At 40.1% G+C, this 20671-nt stretch overlaps 1 protein-coding gene across 3 annotated transcripts in view; it reads right to left on the bottom strand.

Moving 5' to 3' along the window:
- Nucleotides 1-20671, bottom strand: part of JAK2 (Janus kinase 2) — a 274226-nt gene that overhangs the window by 36732 nt on the left and 216823 nt on the right. For all 3 annotated transcript variants that reach the window (XM_063455097.1, XM_063455098.1, XM_063455099.1), the window contains exons 9-12: nt 14443-14600; nt 2792-2903; nt 934-1120; nt 235-362 (exon numbers count right to left, since the gene is read on the bottom strand). In XM_063455097.1, the coding sequence (XP_063311167.1) occupies nt 235-362; nt 934-1120; nt 2792-2903; nt 14443-14600 (585 nt within the window). The remainder of the gene's footprint in view (nt 1-234; nt 363-933; nt 1121-2791; nt 2904-14442; nt 14601-20671) is intronic.

The raw sequence follows: 20671 nt of genomic DNA, 5'->3' as shown, positions 1-20671 counted from the left end.
TCCTTCATTCATATCCCTCTAAAACCTCCTTTAATTGAAGTTTTTTTTTTTTTTTTATCAGATTGTGTGCTTCTTTAGATGTTGTTTTTTCTATTCTATTCATTTTGCCTACTGTTTAATATATTCTGTCAGGTTGTAGATTGCTATGCATTTTATTACGACAGTTTTATTATCCATATATGACACCTTTATCATTATAAACAATATAATAAAATGTAAAAAAACACAACTTACAAAAGTCAAATCTTCATTTCTGATTTTGTGAAACACCATCTGATTTACATTATTGTGCCTCTGTAGTGTGGGAGATATGGCAATTTCAGAATCTCTATTGCTTCTGAAGATAATTAAATTGGATTTATCTGCAAGATAGCAATAATTGTATTAGTGTACAGCAAAAACTCAAACAATTATGCTGTTTAAAATAAATAGCAGCATCTCAAAACATTGTTACTTTGTGATGAAACTCATTACTACGTAGGGCTTCTTACATCCACTTTAAATTTGATATGCCCCAGGTTAGTCTTAACAGTCTCCCAGTGCCATATATATATATATATATATATATACACACATATATATATATATATATATATATATATATATATACTTACACCAGCAGGAATAAACTTCAATAACACTTTAAATGAAAAGCTCCTCTAAACTCTGAAGGCATTGCCACTGATGTCCTGCAATCTATCATTTTAAGGCACTTAATGACTAGAACATTTCTGAAGTAACATATAGTACTTCAATAAATGCTTTACCAGTCCGAAGTCATTCGAGTGGCAAAAAATTAATCACGTGTTTCTTTGTGAAATTGGCAAATTCTGTTTCAAATAAATTTGCGACTTTAAAACAAACCTTCACCTACAAATCAGCAACTCCTCTAGCAAAGGATGTAAAGATCTGCATTGAGTTTTAAGAACTAACCTTTAGGTTTCGGCGGACAACATCTGCTGAACTGAAAGATGATGCCATCTAGGCGGACAGTTTCTTTCTGGTAGCAGTTTAGCAATTCTTTGAGCGTGCTAAATGTCTTCTTTGCTCCTCTTAAGTTATACTCCCCACTTTCATTTTTGGTTATCAAACCGTGTTTGAAGTCAGGCTCATTAGCACGCTGTATGGTATAGGGGCAATTATTGCAAAAGCATGTAAGAGATAAACAAAACCTGCACAGAGTAACAAACCAAAACAAACACACACACACACCACTATGTGTTTCATCGGAAGTATTCTATAGTTGAATTAGAGTGCTCAGCAAAGTACATAGCATAACACAAGAAAACATTCTACAAAGCTTTCAGTAATGTACTTATATGAAGCAGAGCATTTATGTACTGCACAATCAATTGGCAATTATATATATATGTATAAAAAAAATACAGACCCCCTACAGAATTAACAAATTAAGAGTGTGTGACAAAGCCCGGGAATGAATTTGACAGGGTGAGGGGAATGTGAAAGGATGTGTGTCATATCCACATAAGTCCATCCCTAGAAGCGCGCTGTCTTGGCGTCATACTTGACTCTGGTCTCACCTTTGAGTCTCACATCCAGTTTGTTGCCAAGTCCTGTAGGTTCCAACTCAAAAACATAGCCCGCATCCGCCCCTTTCTTACGCAAGATGCTACCAAGGAGCTTGTCCATGCTCTAGTAATTTCCCGCATGGATTACTGTAACCCTCTCCTGACTGGTCTCCCCAAAAGCCGTACTGCCCCGCTACAGTCTGTAATGAATGCTGCAGCTAGACTGATTTTCCTATCCAGTCGGTCCTCTCACACCTCGCCCCTCTGCCAGTCCTTACATTGGCTCCCTGTATCCTATAGGAGTCAATTCAAAGTGCTAACCCATACATTTAAAGCACTTAACAATTCCAGCCCCTCTTATATCTCTTCACTGATCCAGAGGTATGCCCCTCCTCGTACCCTCCGCTCTGCCCGCGACCACCTCCTGACCGCTGCTCGCACCCGTACGGCCAACTCACGCTTGCAGGACCTCTCACGGGCGGCTCCTCTCCTATGGAATAACTTGCCTACTGCCATCAGACTCTCCCCTAGTCTTCAATCATTTAAGAAGGGCCTTAAAACCCATCTCTTCAGGAAAACGTATGGCCTCCCAGAGTAATCTCTCCCTTACATACCTGTCTCTTGCTCTCCAATGGGATAGTGCTTTGCTCTCTCCTCCAGCTCTGCTTCACTCCTACTTGATATTTCCTATCCTAATGTTTCTAATACCTCACCTCCTATAGACTGTAAGCTCATTTGAGCAAGGTCCTCTTCAACCTATTATTCCTGTAAGTTTTCTTGTAATTGTCTTATTTATTGTTACATCCCCCCCTCTCAAAATATTGTAAAGCGCTACGGAATCTGTTGGCGCTATATAAATGGCAATAATAATAATAATAATAGAGAGGGATGGTGAGTGACTGTGTCTGAGTGGAGAGTATGAGAGTTAAGGGGTGGAGATGTGACAGGGTGAAGGGTGGTACGTAACTGTGGCAGGGGGCAGTGTGACAAGGGGAAAGTGGCTATACGTGGGCAGGCTGTGTGCATTGTTTAATTTATCTGTATAATCTCTCCCTGCTGATTGCCAGGAACAATGAACAGAATTAAAAACAATGATTGACACAGATAAGATGGAGGCACCTATATGAAGCATTTGATTGTATTTGTCATACCTCAAATTCATTTGTGTTATATAGTAAAACACCTGAGAAGTGACAATTCTCCTATAAGTAACATAAACAGACTGATCATAAAAAAATAGCTTAAGCAGATATCATAATTACCTCTATTGCAAATGTGAGGAAGTACTTGTTAAATTCTTTAGGACAGCATCGAAGAATAAAAAGCCCTTTTTTGCTTCCTGACTTCTTGAGCTTGTTAATGGCAAATTCCATTCTGCATTTATATACAAAATTGGGGAAATAATTGAAAATATGAGCAGAAAACAATTAAACAGATATACACTTTTGTAAGATCACATACAAATTCATAAATAGGAAGAATGAATGGAAAATGTTGAAATGCAGATTGTTTTGACATTGTATGGCTTGGCACAGTGCTGAAAAGGTAATAATGAAGAATAAAATAAAATAATGTAGCCTGTATGTTTGCTTACAAAAGTGATATTTGGGAGATTATTTTACATCATATCTTGCATTCTGTGGGATAAAAATATAACTAAGCTCATTCACATGTTACTTCCTTGAGTAATTTAGCCCAAAAGTTCCACAAAAATGTATCTTCTGTTTTAATATGATGCACTTTATATTACGTATATATTTAGCAGTACACTGCTAAATCTTTTCGTTCTCCCACATGTTTCTTCGTTAAATAAATTTGGAAAAGCCTAACTGTCATATGGCCAAAATACAGCCATCCCCCAAAAATGTAATTTAATTTTCGCAGAAGTGATTTGAACCAAACAAAGTTTCCTCTGTGTACAGGACTAATTACAACTACCGAAACATGTTCAGGACAATTCCTTGCTATGTTCTACAATTAAACACCAGATCAGAATGCTAAATCGCTTTGTGTACCTTTCATGTACATATCTTGATGTAAGCCTCCAAAGACCTACCAATATTCCCTGCTGCAGCACTACGATGCTCTATTTCTGTCATTAGAGGACTGGTTTAAAACGGAGATGGGTAGGTAAGGGATGGGGGAGGGGGGAAGCTGAAGAAACTCCCCTAATTGAGAGGCATGTCCAATAATGTAGTTTGACCAAGACAGGAGCCCAGTGGGTAGGTGGGGGAGAGCAATATCGCGAGTAGGGACATGTCTATTAAAAAGTGAGAGGCCCTAAAAAAACATAAAAAAAACTAGTATCCCCACCCCTTCCGGGCCGCACGAGTGGGGGGCTATTTAACTGAAAGGGGGACCTAGCGCCCCCTGAGCGGCAGATGGGGGCCCTAAATGAGAATGTAGGGGGGACACACACCTAATGTCCCCCCCCTTCCGGCCCCCACCCCTAAATAACAATGGGGGGTCGACAACCTATTGTCCTCCCCCTTGATCCCCCCCACCCCTGAGCGGCAGGTGGGGGCCCTAAATAACAATGAGGGGGGGACCTATTGTCCTCCCCAGACCCCCACCCCTGAGCGGCGGTTGGGGGCCCTGAAGGAGAATGTGGAAGAGGGAACCTATTGTCCTCCCCCCCGGCCCCCACCCCTGAGCGGCAGGTGGGGGCGCTAAATGAGAATGTGGAGGGGGGAGGGGACCTATTGTCCTCCCCCCGGCCCCCACCCCTGAGCGGCAGGTGGGGGCCCTAAATGAGAATGTGGAGTGGGGGAACCTATTGTCCTCCCCCCAGCCCCCACCCCTGAGCGGCAGATGGGGACCCTAAATGAGAACTTTGGGGGGGGGGGATCTATTGTCCTCCCCTCCACCCCTGAGCGGCAAGTGGGGGTCCTAAATGAAATTTTTACTAGTCCCCAAGCCCCTAGTCACCCCCCACCCAAATCTAAAATTAATAACCCCCTACCTACCCCCCTCACCTTAAAAATAGTGAGGGGGAATAAAAGAGCTAAGTAACTGTAAAAAATAAATATATAAAACTTACCATTTGATGTCTTCTTTTTCTAAAATCTTCATTTTTCAGCCCCCAAAAAGGCCAAATAAAAATCCATAATATCCGATCTTGTGAAAAAAAAAAAACCCGAGTGCAAAAAGAAAATAGGTGTCCCCCCCCCCCCCATTGTTATTTAGGGCCCCCACCCGCCGCAAGTAGTCCCTACTTTGTCTTATGTTTTTACGAAAACTAGAGCAGAGAGGAAGAAATGAATAACAGATCTTGAGAGAGAGGGAGAGAAGAGGAATCGATTAAAGAAAGGTAAGTTCGGCATGACAGTGCCGCTTTAATGTTTAAAAGCATATGATCGCAAAATAGAGCATAACTCGCCTACGGTAGCCTTAAAGGAACAAATATAGTTCTATTTCCAGGATGCATGAATTTTGCAAAGGATAATTTTAATTCATTAAAATAATTTTTTGCATATTATATGTCAATTATATGCCAATTCTGAGACAAATGCTATGCAGTCCTTGGCTCAGCCTACTTTGATGTGGCCATGTAAACTTTTGATGTGTTTCAATGACAGGTAGCAGTCAGAAAGTGCATTTGACACAGGTCTACATATTTGCTCTCAGAAGAAGCAGTCTAGTGAGCACTAGCAAAGCTTTTCAATGTGAAACCAAGAACAGAGTAGAGCAGGGCTGTCAAACATATGGCCCACAAATTTACTCCACTGGATATCTCTTAGACCGCAGCCCTTTAGTAACGCACTGGACCAGACCCCTATCTCATGGTCACTTTCTCCAAGCTTGAGAGAAATGTGGAGAGGCAGAAGCAGACACACAGATACAGGTGGGGGGAGAGAAGCCTGGGACCACAGACTCCCAACATCCTTGGCCACAGGGAAGCCACCCTCCTGCACACATAAGGTAAGGAATAAGGAAGGTAGTAAAAATATTTTAAAGGGATTCTATGGTGCCAAAACAAACCCGTTTTCCTGGCACTATGGGCTCTTGCAGTGTCCCCCTCCACCTACGCTCCTCCATCGCCGACGTCAGCCGGCATGGGAGACCTAACATGCATGCACTGCAATGGCTGTGCTCGCATTAGGATTTCCCACAGGAAAGCATTATTCAATGCTTTCTTATGGGGAAACTCTGATGCTGGAGGTCCTCATGCAAAGGCCAAAAGTCTGTTTAGATTCCGGAAGTCCTTCTAGTGGCTGTCTGTTACACAGCCACTAGAGGAGGAGTTAACTCTCTGAGGTAATTATTGCAGTTTCTCAGAAACTGCAATAATTACCTCTGTAGTGTTAAGGGACATGGAACATTGCACTCAGACCACTTCAATGGTGGGAGAAGGTGAATGCCCAGTGCACTCAGGAACTGTTCTGCCTCCTGTAGTGAAGAGAGATTGTGTGTGGTACCGCTTTTGATCACAGTCAGAGTCCTTGGTAGAGTCCATTTATACACAATTTTAGCTTCGTGAAGACTACTCGTCACCTGTGCCAAGGATCTGCGCCACAACAGCGTGTTTCTTGTTAAATCCTGGTGGAATGTAATGTGGGATGACTCAAAAGCAAGTGGCGTTTTTCCCCTGACTGCTGTAAGGATCTTGATTTTGTCTGCCACCGAGTGGCATCGGATGATGACGTCTTGTGGAGCTGTGGCTGGGGCTTGTCTTGCTTTTCTGATCCTAAAGAAGCCGTCTAGTGTGAATTTTTGGGCTTGGGCGTGTGGTAGGAGCGTAGCTGTGAGGCGTCTGAGGTAGTGGGGTAATTCTGTGGAGTCTACGATATCCGGTGTCCCCCCTAGTTTTAAATTAGTGCGCCTGTTGCGGTCCTCTGCTAGGTCCATTCTCGTAGTGAGGCTGGACTGGGATGTCTGCATGAATATTACTTGTTCTTTTAGCCCCTTTACATCTTGTTTCAGGTCGAGGATATCTTCTTCAGTGGCTTGGGTGCGTGTAATTACTGCTTGCATTTCGGTCCTTAGCAAGTCCATATCTGCTGCGTGCATTTGTCTCATTTCTTTTAACAGGTCGGCTATGTCTTGCTTAGTAGCCGGTGTGAGGTTAATTCTGTTAGTTTGTGGATCCCTTATTGGATGAGCAGCTGATTGTTCATGTTCAGCTCCAGATTGCTCGCCTTCATCTTGGGAGGTAGTTGGGCGATCTGGTGAGGCCGCCATCTTGGGCACCATTGGTCTTTGCAGCAGGTCGCCTATGTCTTGTGTGGTCCTGCTTGTGGTCTGTGTGGGTCTCTGGGATTTTCTACCCATGCTGTAATCGTCAGGCACAGCTGTCTCAGTCTGCAGGTAGGCGTCCTGGTGCACCCTCAGGGCTGTAAGTTCGTGCGCTAGCCTCGTGGCTTGGTAGGCTGTGTAGGCCCCGGTTTTCCGTCGGGTCTTTCTGCCCATTTGTGGATACAAAAAAGGCATCCGCCTGTTGCTCGTTTATTGGGGTTTCCCCGGGGGGTGATAGAATGCCTCTGCAATTGCTGCAGGGCTTCGTTTTAGGGCCTTTTTGCCGCCCTTTGTCCGGAGCTCAGAGGTGATGCGACCGTTCCCGTCTGGTGCTCGGCTCCGCCCCCTCTGCATAATGATTTTTAAGGACAAATTTAGGGTTCAAATGTGCATGCTTTGTTTCATACCTAATTGAAACAATTACAGATTTCTACAGTCAGGTTTTCACAGTTGTTTCACATTTTGGCTATAGCATAGGATCTGATGATTGTGCAGTGAGAACACTCTGTACAGCATTTCTTTCCCATGGTAACCTGAATCTAAACATGTACGCTTTCTCACTAAACTAATTGTCTGCTTCATTTTTGGCTTCATCATGAAAATGTACGATGCGTTGGCAAGATAATGACAGATGGGACTGCTTAAAAAAAAAAAAAACAGAACAAAAAAACAAGATAGCGGTAAAAACTATAAATGGAAGAAAACTCACACTACAAACACATTATATTATCCCAGCTTACTAGTCTCCAGATTGGTCTTCATGTATAAAATATATATATTGTTTATACAAAAAAAAATTACCATTTACAATCAATTTAACTGGTTCTTCTCTGCAAAGGTTAAACAAAATTAATTGACACAGATACATAAATGTAATTATAATCCACATCTGACCATGACTACACATGAGCTCTGTCTTTGCTATTCTAGCAAAATAATTATTACAGTACACCAAATTGTAATATTTATTGAAAAAAAAATATGTCTAATGTCAGGAACCGGTTAATTAATACTTAAATGGACACGAAGTGCCAGAACCACAACAGGTTAATTTGATGTTTCTGGTACAAAAAGCCTGTCCTTGCAGTCTGACAATTGTAAACAAGGCATTTGCCTTGGGCAGGACTTTCAGACACCTCGGCAGATTCCTTGTCAGCTTCTGGTCCTGAGGCGCCCAAAAGCTGGCAGGCCACTCTAGGGCTCTCCACAGATGTTGGCATCTGCTCAGTGTGTAGTTGGGCGGCGAGGGAGCACTGTCCCCTGAGCTCTTCCTGCTCAGACTAGGACAAAATTTCGGCTCCAGCATCACGAAGCGGTACACGAGGGAGCTGAGCAGGAAGAGCGCTCACCACATGCATGGACCGGCCTCCAAAACAGCAGCAACCCAGCAGCCCCACTGGACCACAAGGAAATAGTGAATCCATGCAGAACTCCAGTAGGTAAGGAGGCTGGGTGGACTGAATTTTTTTTTTTTAAATAAGCAATTGTGTGTCTGTCAGGATCAGTGTGTTCATGTATGTGTATCTGTCAAAGAGTGCATGTGTGTTTGTCACTGAGCGTGTGTATCAGTGAGTGTATGTGTCTGACTCTGAAAGGGTGTATGTCTGTCAGTGAGAGTGTGTCTGTCTGTCAGTGAATGTGTACGTGCATCGAGGGTGCCAGAATTTTATCATGTCTAGGGTAGCACAAAACCAAAACACTCCACTGATTAACATTATGATATAAAGTATTGTTAAACCTTCATTTAATTATTTTGTGAACAAGACATTATCTGATACCAGTTTGTTTACTTGCATTTTTAAGATTTCTCAGATATTTACAGTGGCATGAAAAAGTATGTGAACCCTTTAGAAAGAACTGAATTTATATTTAAATTTGTCTTAAAATTTGGTTTGATGTTCATCTAAGTTACAGTAATCAATACAGTAATATGTTTTGACTAATGACACAGATCATTGCATTGTTACTGTACTTATTAAATATATAATTTAAATATTCACAGTATGGGTTTAAAAATGTATTTGAAACCCTAGCCTAATGACTTCAACAAAAGAGGTTTTTTTTTTAGCTTTGTGGAATAAAAGGAAGGTACACTGCCAGTGTCAATCATATGCAAATTTGTGTATCTAATGTGCCGGATATATTGGTTGTAATAGTATATTGTTTAGTATAAAACCTGCAAAGCTGTGCAATTTCATTTTATTTTCCATTACCTTTTTTTCTTTCTGTATCCCTAACTGTTGTAAATTTTATTATGAAAACTTCAATAAAAACTAAATGTAAAAAAAAAAAGTTAGAGTGGAAAATTGGCAAACTTAATGAAGCAAGAGTTGGGGTGTGAGTTTGAGCTACTTTGACTTAAAAGCACGCAAAAATTTGAGAATGCTATTCACAAAAAAACATTGATGTTGATGTGAACCATGCCTATCAAAAAATACCTCTCAGAACTTGTGATCAAGATTTGTTATGTAGCATAAAGCTGGATAGGGCTACAAAGAAAACATAGAAATTCATCTGTCCACTGCTAGACAAATTGTCTATAAATGGAGATGATTTAGTACTGTGGCTACTTTCCTTAGTAGTTTCCATCCAGCCAAGATGACACAAAGGGCACACTGCACGATTCTAAATAAGGTTAAAAAAAAGAATCCTAGAGTGACTGCCAGAGGTGTAACTGCAAACCACCGGGCCCCTGTGCGAAAATTGACCTGCTCCCCCTCCATGTGTCTCACCCACTCACCCCCAGCCCCACCATGTGTCTCATCCCCCCAGTCCCTCATGTGTCTCATCCCTCCCCCGCCCCTTTATGCGTCTCATTCCATCCCCCAGCTCTCCTCATTTATTTTCCTCTCCCCAGCCTCACCATGTGATCCCATACCCTCTCCCCCCCCCCCCTTCCAGGTGTCCCATTCCCTCCTTGTGTCCCATTCCCTTCCTCCTTCAGCCCCTTTATGTGTCCCATTCCCACCCTCCTTTACCCCTCCATGTATCCCATTCCCACCCTCCTCCAGTCCCTCCATGTGTCCCATACCCTCCTTCCTCTCACCCCTCTATGTGTCCCATTCCTCCTCCCGTCACTCCTCCCCGCCTGTACCTGGTCACCACCACGGTTCCTGGTCTGACAGGAAGTGTTCTCTCACTGAGCACTTCCTGTCAGAACATTCAGCCACGCTACATACAGACAGAAGGGGAGCAGCACAGACCTGCTCTCCCCTCTTGCCAGACACCCGGGCCCAGGGTACACCCGCCCAGAAGGTGTGCAGGTGACCCATGGTCGCAGGGGTTGCCGCTGTGACTGGGCCCCCTGGAGTAAAAGGCCTGGTCGTACTGGTGACCCCTGCAACCATGGTAGGTACGCTACTGGTGACAGCTAATCACTGGAACTGGTTAAGATCTCTCGAGTTCATGAGTCTACTCTACTAGCGTAAAAAGGGCACCACATACCAATATGAAAACATACTTCAAATGGTTAAGTACACTGGAGGTAGCAACATGATTTGGAGCTGCTAAGGGGCCTGAAACACTTGCAATCATCAAGGGAAAAATTAGTTTTCAAATTTATCAAGATATCTTGATACAGGATAATAGGGTGGCTGTGCGTCATCTGAAGCACAGTAGAAGTTCGGTGATGCAGATGTACATTGATCCTAAACCGTAAAGCAAATTCATAATAGAATCTCTTCAAAAAAATTAAATCTGCCTCTTGCAGTGGCTTAGTTAACCCTGTAGAGATGGTGTGGACTTATCTCAAGAGATATGTTCACACAAGAGATCACAAGAATATTGCTGAGCTGAAGCAGTTCTGTAAGATAGAGTGGTCCAAGATTCCTCCTGAATGTTGTGTAGGTTTATTATGCAGCTCTCCCTTTGCTCAAATGAGGATCAACTAGCTATTAAATCCAAGTGTTCACTTTTTCCACAGAACTGTAAATCTTTAATTGGATGTGTTCAATAAAGATATAAAAGATAATAATGGTTTGTGTTTAACCCCTTAAGGACCAAACTTCTGGAAAAAAAAGGAATCCTGACATGTCACACGTCATGTGTCCTTAAGGGGTTAAACTCATTTAAGCACATTGTATTTGTCTATAGTGGTGAATTTGACAAATATAAGATGATATTTTATGAGAAAACCAACCAATTCCAAAGGGATCACATATTTTTTTTTGCCATTGTAAATTGCTACAAAGTCATTTCATTTAGGGAAACATTGGGAAGTTAGGGTATATGTGCGTCAAAACACTGTGTTGCATCAATCAAATGGTCTCTATTAACCCCTTAAGGACAGAGCTTCAGAAGCTTGTCTTACACTTAAGGACAAATGCCATTTCTGCATTTTTCTGCTGTTTGTATTCAAACGGCATTTACATCTCTGTCATTTATTGCACAAACACATATTATACATTGTTTTTTAGAGGGCAAACAGGGCTTTAATTTGATGTCACATATACATAGATACATTCTCATTAATTATATAAAAATGCCAAAAAATTGAGAAAAAAAACAAAAAATATTTTTTTCACAGTTTTGCCAATAATAGCGTGTGCATAATATGTCCAGCTTAGAAAAAGTAATTCAAAATAAATTAATTTACGTGTCTTGATTTATAGAGTACATCATATGTCTAGGATTTCAGCTTATTTTGAAAGCTACAGGTCACAAAATACAAGGACTAAAATAAAATTTCAATTTGCAACAATTTTAGAATTTGGTATGCTTGTCTTGTAGGTTTAGTAGCCATCACAGAAAACAAAATTGCCACACTAAAGTATATATTTATATAAAGTAGACATCACAGGCTATTTACCTAAGGTTAGTTTGACACTTTTTACATAGCCATTTCATTGCCAATCTCTGCTAAATATTGGAGTAAAACAGTGTTTTTTTTTTATTTTGGCATATACACATATAACAAGGTTTTTGTAATGTGTATTTTGTAAAGCTGGTGTGTGCTATTGCTGCACAGAACCCCAGATTGTGTTCAGCTACATCTGCTGAGTATAACGATACCCCCATTGTATGCCTTTGGAATTTTTCTGTAAAGCTACAGTGCCATATAAGAGACAGGCTTTTTCAGTTTCTATAGTTAGAATTTTCGTAGATGGATTTGACGGGCCTATGTCACATTTTAGGGTATTCTAGCAGTGTGACTGTTAACCCCACAAAGGGCTTTCATTTGATAAAGCAGACACCCAAGGGTATCTTTTATGGTGTATATTGTGCCTTAACTTGTCACCATTTTTCACCAATTTATGTCAATGTTTGTGGTGAGGGGGGGAAAAATTGCATTTTTACATATATTTGCATTTTTTTTTATTTCTTACACTTAATATGTACTACTGTCATAAAAATCCCCAAATTATACTCAGTTACACCTTCTGAGTAAAACAATATGCCCAATGTATGACCTAGACACTATTTTGTGAAGTTACAGTGCTGTAAAAGAGACGTGACAAGTTCAGGTTTTTAAGTGTGAATTTTCATGGAGGGTTTTGATGCGTCCGTGTCCCACTTTAGAGCACTTGAGCAGGCTACATATTACAACTACACCATAAAGGCATACCATTTCTTATAGAAGACATCCCAGGGAATTTCAAAAGGCATATTTTGAACCTTAGCGTAGGATATTTTTTCTGCTAGCTTGTACCAAGTGTTCTGGTAATAAGCGTTTTTTCTGCCTTTTTGACACACATAGTGAGTTTGCACAGTATATTTTGCAAATCGTGTGTGCTACGACTGTATAATACTTCATATGTTGCTCAGCTATGTCGGCTGAGTACAGCAATAGCCCCGTATGTACCTTTTCCAGGTATATGTGGACATCGGAGGGGCACATTTGGGACACAGTCATTCCAGGTTTTTTTTTTTTTTTCAAACTTTACATTTTTACGCTGTGCCCATGTCAGAGTATTTCACCAGGCTATATAATCCAAATACCCCATAAAACTATACCATATCTTAAAGAAGACATTCCAGGGTATTTCAAACTGCATATTTTGATCCTTAGTGTGGGATCATTTTTCAGCTAGCTTATACCAAGTGTAGTGGTAATAAACATTTTTTTTCTGCCTTTTTGACACACAAACTGAGTTTGCACAGTATATTTTGCAAACCGTATGTGTGCTACGACTGTATAATACTTCAGATGTTTCTCAGCTATGTCGTCTGAGTACACCAATACCCCCATAAGTACCTTTGCCAGGTATATGTGGACATGGAAGGGGCACATTTCAGACACAGTCATTCAGTTTTTTTTCAAACTTTTACTTTTTAATACAGAGGCAGACAGGAGCACCGTTAACCCCACGTCACCCGTCGTTAAGGGTCTCCCCTGGGTGATGGACCAGGTCATTAAGGGGTTAAACTAGCTGATTGAATAGCAGAGTTTAACCCCACTATTGGGGCATGAGCACCTTTAGTGGCTGTAAGGAAGAAAGCCACTAAAAGCATTATATCCTACAATGCATACATTGCCGTTCCTGTAGGTTTTCAGTAACAGGGTTAAAAAGAGAGGTGGAGTTGCCTGGGTGCATAGTGTTCCTTTAACCCCTTAAGGACCAAACTTCTGGAATAAAAGGGAATCATGACATGTCACACATGTCATGTGTCCTTAAGGGGTTAAAGCTCATGATGCAAATAAAATGTTTACAAAATAGAAAGAAACTGGCAGACAAGTAAGAATAGTTCCTTCCATTCACTTGGTCATAGCACAGTGTTTAGTATAGAGCTCTAGCACAAGCATCTTCTCCGTTTTCATCTTTGAATTACAATACATTGCAAGATAAGAGTGCAATTAAACACTCTTATCTTGCTAAACTGGTAAACATTGATATATCCTTTTGTTTGTTTTTTGGAGGGAGGTTTTAACAAACAAAAAGAGATAAGCTTTAATGCATTGTGGGCATTTAGATGTTTTGCCATCTTGTTTAGCAGTAGCTATCCATTCCCTCTAATTCTAGGAAATGGCAAAAAAATTGAAATTTCTTGGGGGATACGGTGGGCATGTGCAAGCACAACCACCGCTAAATCATAAAACAAAAGTGTTATGCCAGAGGAGTAGAAACAGTTCATCGACCATCTGAAATGAAATTCAATGGCAGCTTTCATTGAGGTCGTTAGTTAAATGCGTTTACTGCATACAGATTTTGAAAAGATGCTTTAGTCATGGGTTCTGTTAGCAGGTGAACACTGACAATGTGTTTGGTTAGCATCTCTCACCTACCCTTGGTCATTATGGGCAAAGGGAAATGGAGTTGGGACTTTCTATCTCTGGTGGCCTAGCAGTAAGAATCAGGATTTCATTAGTTCAGTGCTCACGACATCCAGACTCTAGCAGCTGCGTGGGTTTCTCTGCAGAGGCAGTCTCACTTTTACATTTAATTGACAGACAGGACTTTAACTAGCTATTGACAAATCATTGATATCACTCATTAATGTAGACAGACAGGAGTGTGCACTAGAGTGCACTTTTAGTCTGATTAGCTGGGTGGTAGTGTTTAATATAAAACAGCATGTATTAAAGACACCATGTGATTTTACGCAACTCTTGTGATAAATTTGGAAACAATGGAAGAAAACAAAAAACAAAACACATGATTTTGTGAAACACTTGATAGACAAATACAGAATATAAATGGTATTCATTGTCACAAAATCTAACAATTTGATAAGTACTTACGAAATTGGGCCATGGCAGTAGCTCTGAATGCACTCCAGTACCCTGGGAGGCACAACTTCCCTGCAAAGGTAATGGTGTGCATCTGTTGTTAGTCGGTAAAACCCATCAATTAGCGACACAAAAGAGAGAGCTTTCTTTAACGAGGAAAATTCCACCTCCTGCAAGAAATAAGACAATGTGAAGTGTATTAGTGATTTCCATAAGTGGCTCATACTACAGGATGCGGTACCACTGTGATACTGAATTTTAAGGTCAGATTAGTGTTCATCGGTGCACGCTTCTCAAAATCCTTTGAGAAGTGCTAGGGCTATCCACAAACTGTGCATAAACAGAGGAACTCAAATCTTCTGAACAAGGTATCTGCTGATAGGTTCTCCTCTTCAAGGGTTATTAAAACAGAACATTACACCTCTTTATGATCTCACCAAGAACAATACAAATAAATAAACAACTAGTATGAAAAACTTAATCTGTACACCTTGGAAGAGAGAAAGGAGAGACGGAATATAATAAAACCCATTGCACATATTAAAATTAATCAACTTTAAGGAATGATATAAAGTTGGGAAATAGAAGGCAGAGATGAAATGGTAGAAAAATCCTGAAGTAACCTTATAGTGGTAGAGACTTCTACAGAAAAGAATACGAGAATACTTGAGATCTGCATAAGGCTATAGGCCGGGAAAACAAATGTAAGTTAAAGTGAACAGATCTAATTTTGCAGTTTTTCTCACCATCTGGTTTGACTCATGCTAAACAAGTAATTGTTTCTTCCCTTTATGTTATTAAAAACATGTATTTATTTCAATTAGCCAGTCTCCTGCTGAGAGCATCAATCAGGTTTTCAGTGGTGTTACACTTCATGCAGAACACTCTTCTCCTGCATACCTCTATTTACAAAGCACACACTTGCTTCCCCTAACAGGTTAAACGTGCCCAACACTTTATGTCTGCTTTTCGTACATATAGCTCATTTGTTCTCTCTCTCCATTGTCAGATTGCCTGTTCATAGCTGCTGCAATAAATCAATCACACTAGCTGTTGCTCTCCTCTCTCTGTGCTTGCAGCTGGTGCTGCTCTGACACAGAGACCTTTCATCCTCACTCACTGCCTTAGGCTTAATTCAAGCAATAGAGTCACCCAGAGGAGGATTTACCTGATAACACACATGCACAGCACAGCTTTCTTATCTATGTGCTGATCAGCACAGACTGCACTAACTCAGTGGAGTGGGAACTGACCTGGGCTTAAGACCCAGGTGGGCTCTTGAGAACCCCAGGTATCATTTTAGCTGAAATAAATTGCTAGTCCAAGTCTTTCACTAGCCGAGGACACGGAGTGTATAGGACATGAAATCACAAAACTGTAGGTGCTGGATCATTGTGATTTTATGCACTACCTACTGAAGGGGGTAGATGGAGGCAGGCCTGGGTTGACCAAAATGTCTAGTAATCAGTGAAATTTTAGGTGGGTTGGAATTAACGGAAGTTATGGAAGTTTCAAGGTGATCCATCAAAACTCTGGTCTGCAGGGCCAGTCTCACTTAAGTCTGTAAATAGCAGGGAGACACTCAAGGATGCAAGGCCATCGGTCCATTGCCTTCTCGATCTTTCTCCATATGTTAATTTTAGCGAGAGGCTTGCATGAAATGGTTGGCAGCCAGCAACAGTTAGAAAATCAAGACAGTACAGACTCCTGTCACTCCTCCTTAGGGATGTGATGTCACATCACATCAGGATCGCACAGGAGTGTGAAGAGAAACACTTCCTCCACTTCAAAGTTAAGAAGGTCCTGAAGGTAGGAGCTACTGATAAGAAAAAAAAAAATCTAAATAAATCTATTTTTACCTGCAGTAAAGCTACTAAGATATGTGATGAGGGTACTATGGGCCATGAAAACAGGAAAGAATCTCCAGATGCTGCACTGTTCATTTAGTGCAAGGGAGCTAAAGGGACTAAGAGGTGTTAACCGTATCTTTCCCGGTGAAAAGTAAAAAAAAATACACTACTTCCCCCATATAATATATTTGTCTAAATGTGTATATCTCTAGCTGTGAACATAAGTGCGCATGTCTAAATGTACGACTGAGTGTGTATGTTTGTGTGTGTTCGCCTGTGACTGTGTCTAGATGAAGCACTATGAGAATCTGTCTCTTAGATCTGTGAGTCTATGTCTGTATATGTCTATCTGTGTTAAGGTTTGTGCCTGTATGCTTGCATTTGGGTTTTGTATGTGTAAGTGAATGCATGTCTGTGTATCTTTGCATGTTTGTCTCTGCATGTATGACTATGTAAGTTTATCTGTGAGAGTATGTGTGCATCTGTGAATGTGTATATGTGATGTGTGCATCTGTATGTTTTTATCTGTGACTGGAAATATGATGTGTGTGTCTGTAGGTTTTTCAAATACCAATGCACATGGTTTTTAAACCTGCAATGTCCAGTTAATAAATTCAACAAACTCATTTTATCTGCCTGTCATTTAATTATTTTAAGGGTTGAGTAGGGTAACTATAGACATTTGGCCATGACCCCAAATGGAAAATGCATAATTAAATGCATGCATCTTATCGTTGGGTGTATGTCTACTGAACAGTTATTTTTATTTATTTTGAAATTTGTCAGTGTAGTATCTTTTTTATTGATTTTTCTTAATAAATCAATTCACAGCAAAATGCTATATTACCCTTACACATATATTGGTGAACTGATTTTGGAAATTAAGTTACCCATAAGTAGCACAAATAAATATAATAAATGTGCATTTTGTTGAAGGGAAACGTGTGTCTGGCACAACTATTGTTTCAGGAAGGAACTTTTTTTTTTTTTTTTTTTTTACAAATAGCTGTCACTACAAAAGATAGCATAGTCATTGCACAGAGGACGCGTCTGTCACAGGAAACCTGACATTTGTAAGATCTGCAAAAAGTTTCAAACACAGCTATACCACAAGATTATCTCTTCTGCAGAAAACAGAACAGAAGGTTTACTGGTTTACAGACTGAAGTTAGAGCTTGTGACTTTGTAGCACTGAAATGCAAATAACTATGATTAGTATCAACAACATGAACAATGTTAACTACCCTCACAGCAGTTCAGTAGATGTCAAACAATGTCAATGTCAATGTCAATGTCAAAATATTATTAATATATATATATTGAATAATTATATTTTTCTTGGGTTAGAATTAGGGTTGCTGTGAAAATATAGAGGTGAAGTCCAAAGTAGAATTAGCCATAAATTAACCCTAGGCAACCTCCAGGGACCTGCCAAAGATGTGGTACATTGACGTTGTGGCAGGCTTATGGGGCAGCAGCTCCGGCCACCATATCCCATGTGATGTTTAGGAGCTGCCAGCAGGGGGACTGTCTGAGCGGTCAGACAGTCCCCCCAGGCGGCTAAAAAGTAAAAAAAAAAAAAATACATTATACATATATGTATAATATATCATAAAATAATTAAAGCATTTTATAATATATTATAAAATGCTTTAATTAGAATATATAATACAGATATAGGAAATAAAAGTGCATGTATATATATATATATATATATATATAAACATTTATAAAAAAACAAATAAAAACACTAACTTTGGCCAGCGTTTGTGACTACTAAGTGGCTACTACAAAAGATTGGAAATGCCCCATTTGGAATACCCTGGTTTATCTACACACATATATATGGGTGGGACCAGTCTGATATGTTTCAGAGATGTTCTCTCTGTAATGGCACAAAATGAGCTAAAACCAGCTTGAGATATGAGCGGGGACCCACCAAATAGCAGGCTATTTCAGCTGCTGCCCGTTTTCAGTATACTCTTGCACCCCGTTTTGCTCGCCATAAGTTTATAGGGTAATCCAGATGTGGACCCCTTGCTCACAGTGCCTAGAGAGACATCAGCTATGCCTCACTGATGATGCCTAACAAGGCTGAAACGATCGTCTGGGGTTTCTGTGTCTCTCGTGCAAAGGGAACTTGCTGGCATATCGGATCTGGACTGCCCGTATGGGTGTGACCAGTCTGATATGATACAGAGATGTTCTTGCTGTAATGGCACAAGATGAGCTAAAACCAGCATGAGATCTGAGCGAGGACCCACCGAAGGGCAGACCTATTTCAGCTGCTGCCCGTTCTCAGTATACTCTTGCGCCCCGTTTCTTGCACGCTCTCTCTCTATATATATAATATATATATAAAATTATAATACGTGTGTGTGTGTATAAATATATACATATATATATACACACACACACACACACACACACACACACACACACACACACACACACACACACACACACACACACACACACACACACACACACACACACACACATATATATATATATATATATATATATATATATATATATATATATATATATATATATATATATATATATATATATATATATATATATATATATATAAAACTTGGCCAGCGTTTGTGACTCCTAAGTGGCTACTACAAAAGATTGGAAATACCCCATTTGGAATACCCTGGTTTATCTACATTTGAAAATGATATACACATTCCTGGGCTACCATATGGTCTCACAAGGCAACACAGACCCAGGCAAACTGAATTGGTCAAGCCCTATAACTTTCCAGAACACCATAAAACCTGTACATGGGGGGTATTGTTGTACTCGGGAGACTTCACTGAACACAAATATGAGTGTTTAAAACAGTAAAACTTATCACGACTATGAAATCACTATTAAAAAGTGCAGTTTTTGTGTAAAAAAATAAATAAATAAATGCAAAAAAAACAGTATGAATGCTAGCTTTGGCAAGCGTTTCTGACTAAGTGGCTACTACAAAAGACTGGACATACCCCATTTTGAATACCGTGGGTTGTCTACTTTTACAAATGGTATGCCATGACGAGGTTAATTTTCCTGGGCTGCAATACGGTCTCAAAGGCAACATCGGCCCAGCAAACCAATCTGGCAAATTTCAATGTGCAAACATGGAAAAGCCACACATTTGACCCCTGTAAGTTTGCAAAAACGCATAAAACCTGTACATTGGGGACACTGTTGTACTCGGGAGATGTTACTGAACACTTATTGGGGTTTTCTTTGTCAGTAACCCATAACAGGAACTGAGAATCCATGCCTAAAGTACAATGTGTGTGAAAAAATAACAAAAAAAAAAGACTACCCAAAAGGTTGACAAAGACTGGTGGTAGAATTAGTGCATGGAAAGTGTAAAAATACCACCATTTTAAATACTCTAGGGTGTCTACTTTTCAAAAATATATGGTTTGACGGGGGTAAATTACATTGGCTGGCTTCAAAAATATCCCAAACAGGACATGGGTGCATGATGATTAGCTGAGAATATTCCAAGTTGGAAAACTGGAATGTGCACCTTCCAAATAAGGTATTTTAGCCCACAGAGAAACCAGACACACCTATACATGGGGGGTATCACTGTACTGAGGAGATGTTGCTGAACATATATTGGGGTGTTCTTTGGCAGTAACCCTTAAAATTCTCTGTATATGTATTCTTAAATTGCTATGTGTGTAAAAAAAAAATCACCAATTGTTTTTGTCTTTTTTAAATTTGGCATAGATTGGTGGTAAAACGGTTGCATGAAGAGAGTCAAAATACCCCAAGTTTAATACCTTGGGTTGTCTTCTTTCAAAAACGATATACATGTGAAGGGTTATTCAGGGATTCCTGACAGGTATCAGTGTTACAATGTAACTTGCATTCATTTTTTTTTTGGGGGGGGGGGGGGGGGGGGAGAAATGGCTTGGAAATAGCAAAGTGCTATTGCCCTATAACTTTCCAAAAAAAAGCTAAGAACATGTTAGCATTGGGTTTTTCTAAACTCAGGACAAAATTAAGAAACTATTTAGCATGGGTGTTTTTTGGTGGTTGTAGATGTGTAACAGATTTTGGGAGCCAAAGTTAGAAAAAGTATTTATTTATTTCAGCATATTTCATATATATTTTTTATAGTAAATTATATATGATAAAAATAATGGTATCTTTAGAAAGTCTATTTAATGGCGAGGAAAACTGTATATAATATGTGTGGTTACAGTAAATGAGTAAGAGGAAAATTACAGCTAAACACAAACATCGCAGAAATGTAAAAAGAGCCCTGGTCCTTAACAGTAAGAAAATTGAAAAGCGGTCTGGTCAATAAGGGGTTAAGGGTTTACCAACCACCGTGACCATTTCTGCTTTTAGAAGTGGTCATAGGGGTA

The sequence above is a fragment of the Pelobates fuscus genome, chromosome 5, assembly GCF_036172605.1.
Source record: "Pelobates fuscus isolate aPelFus1 chromosome 5, aPelFus1.pri, whole genome shotgun sequence".
In the NCBI taxonomy this organism is placed as follows: Eukaryota; Metazoa; Chordata; class Amphibia; order Anura; family Pelobatidae; genus Pelobates; species Pelobates fuscus.
The sequence above is the reverse complement of the archived record's forward strand: the minus strand, read 5'-3'. Positions and strand labels throughout refer to the sequence as shown.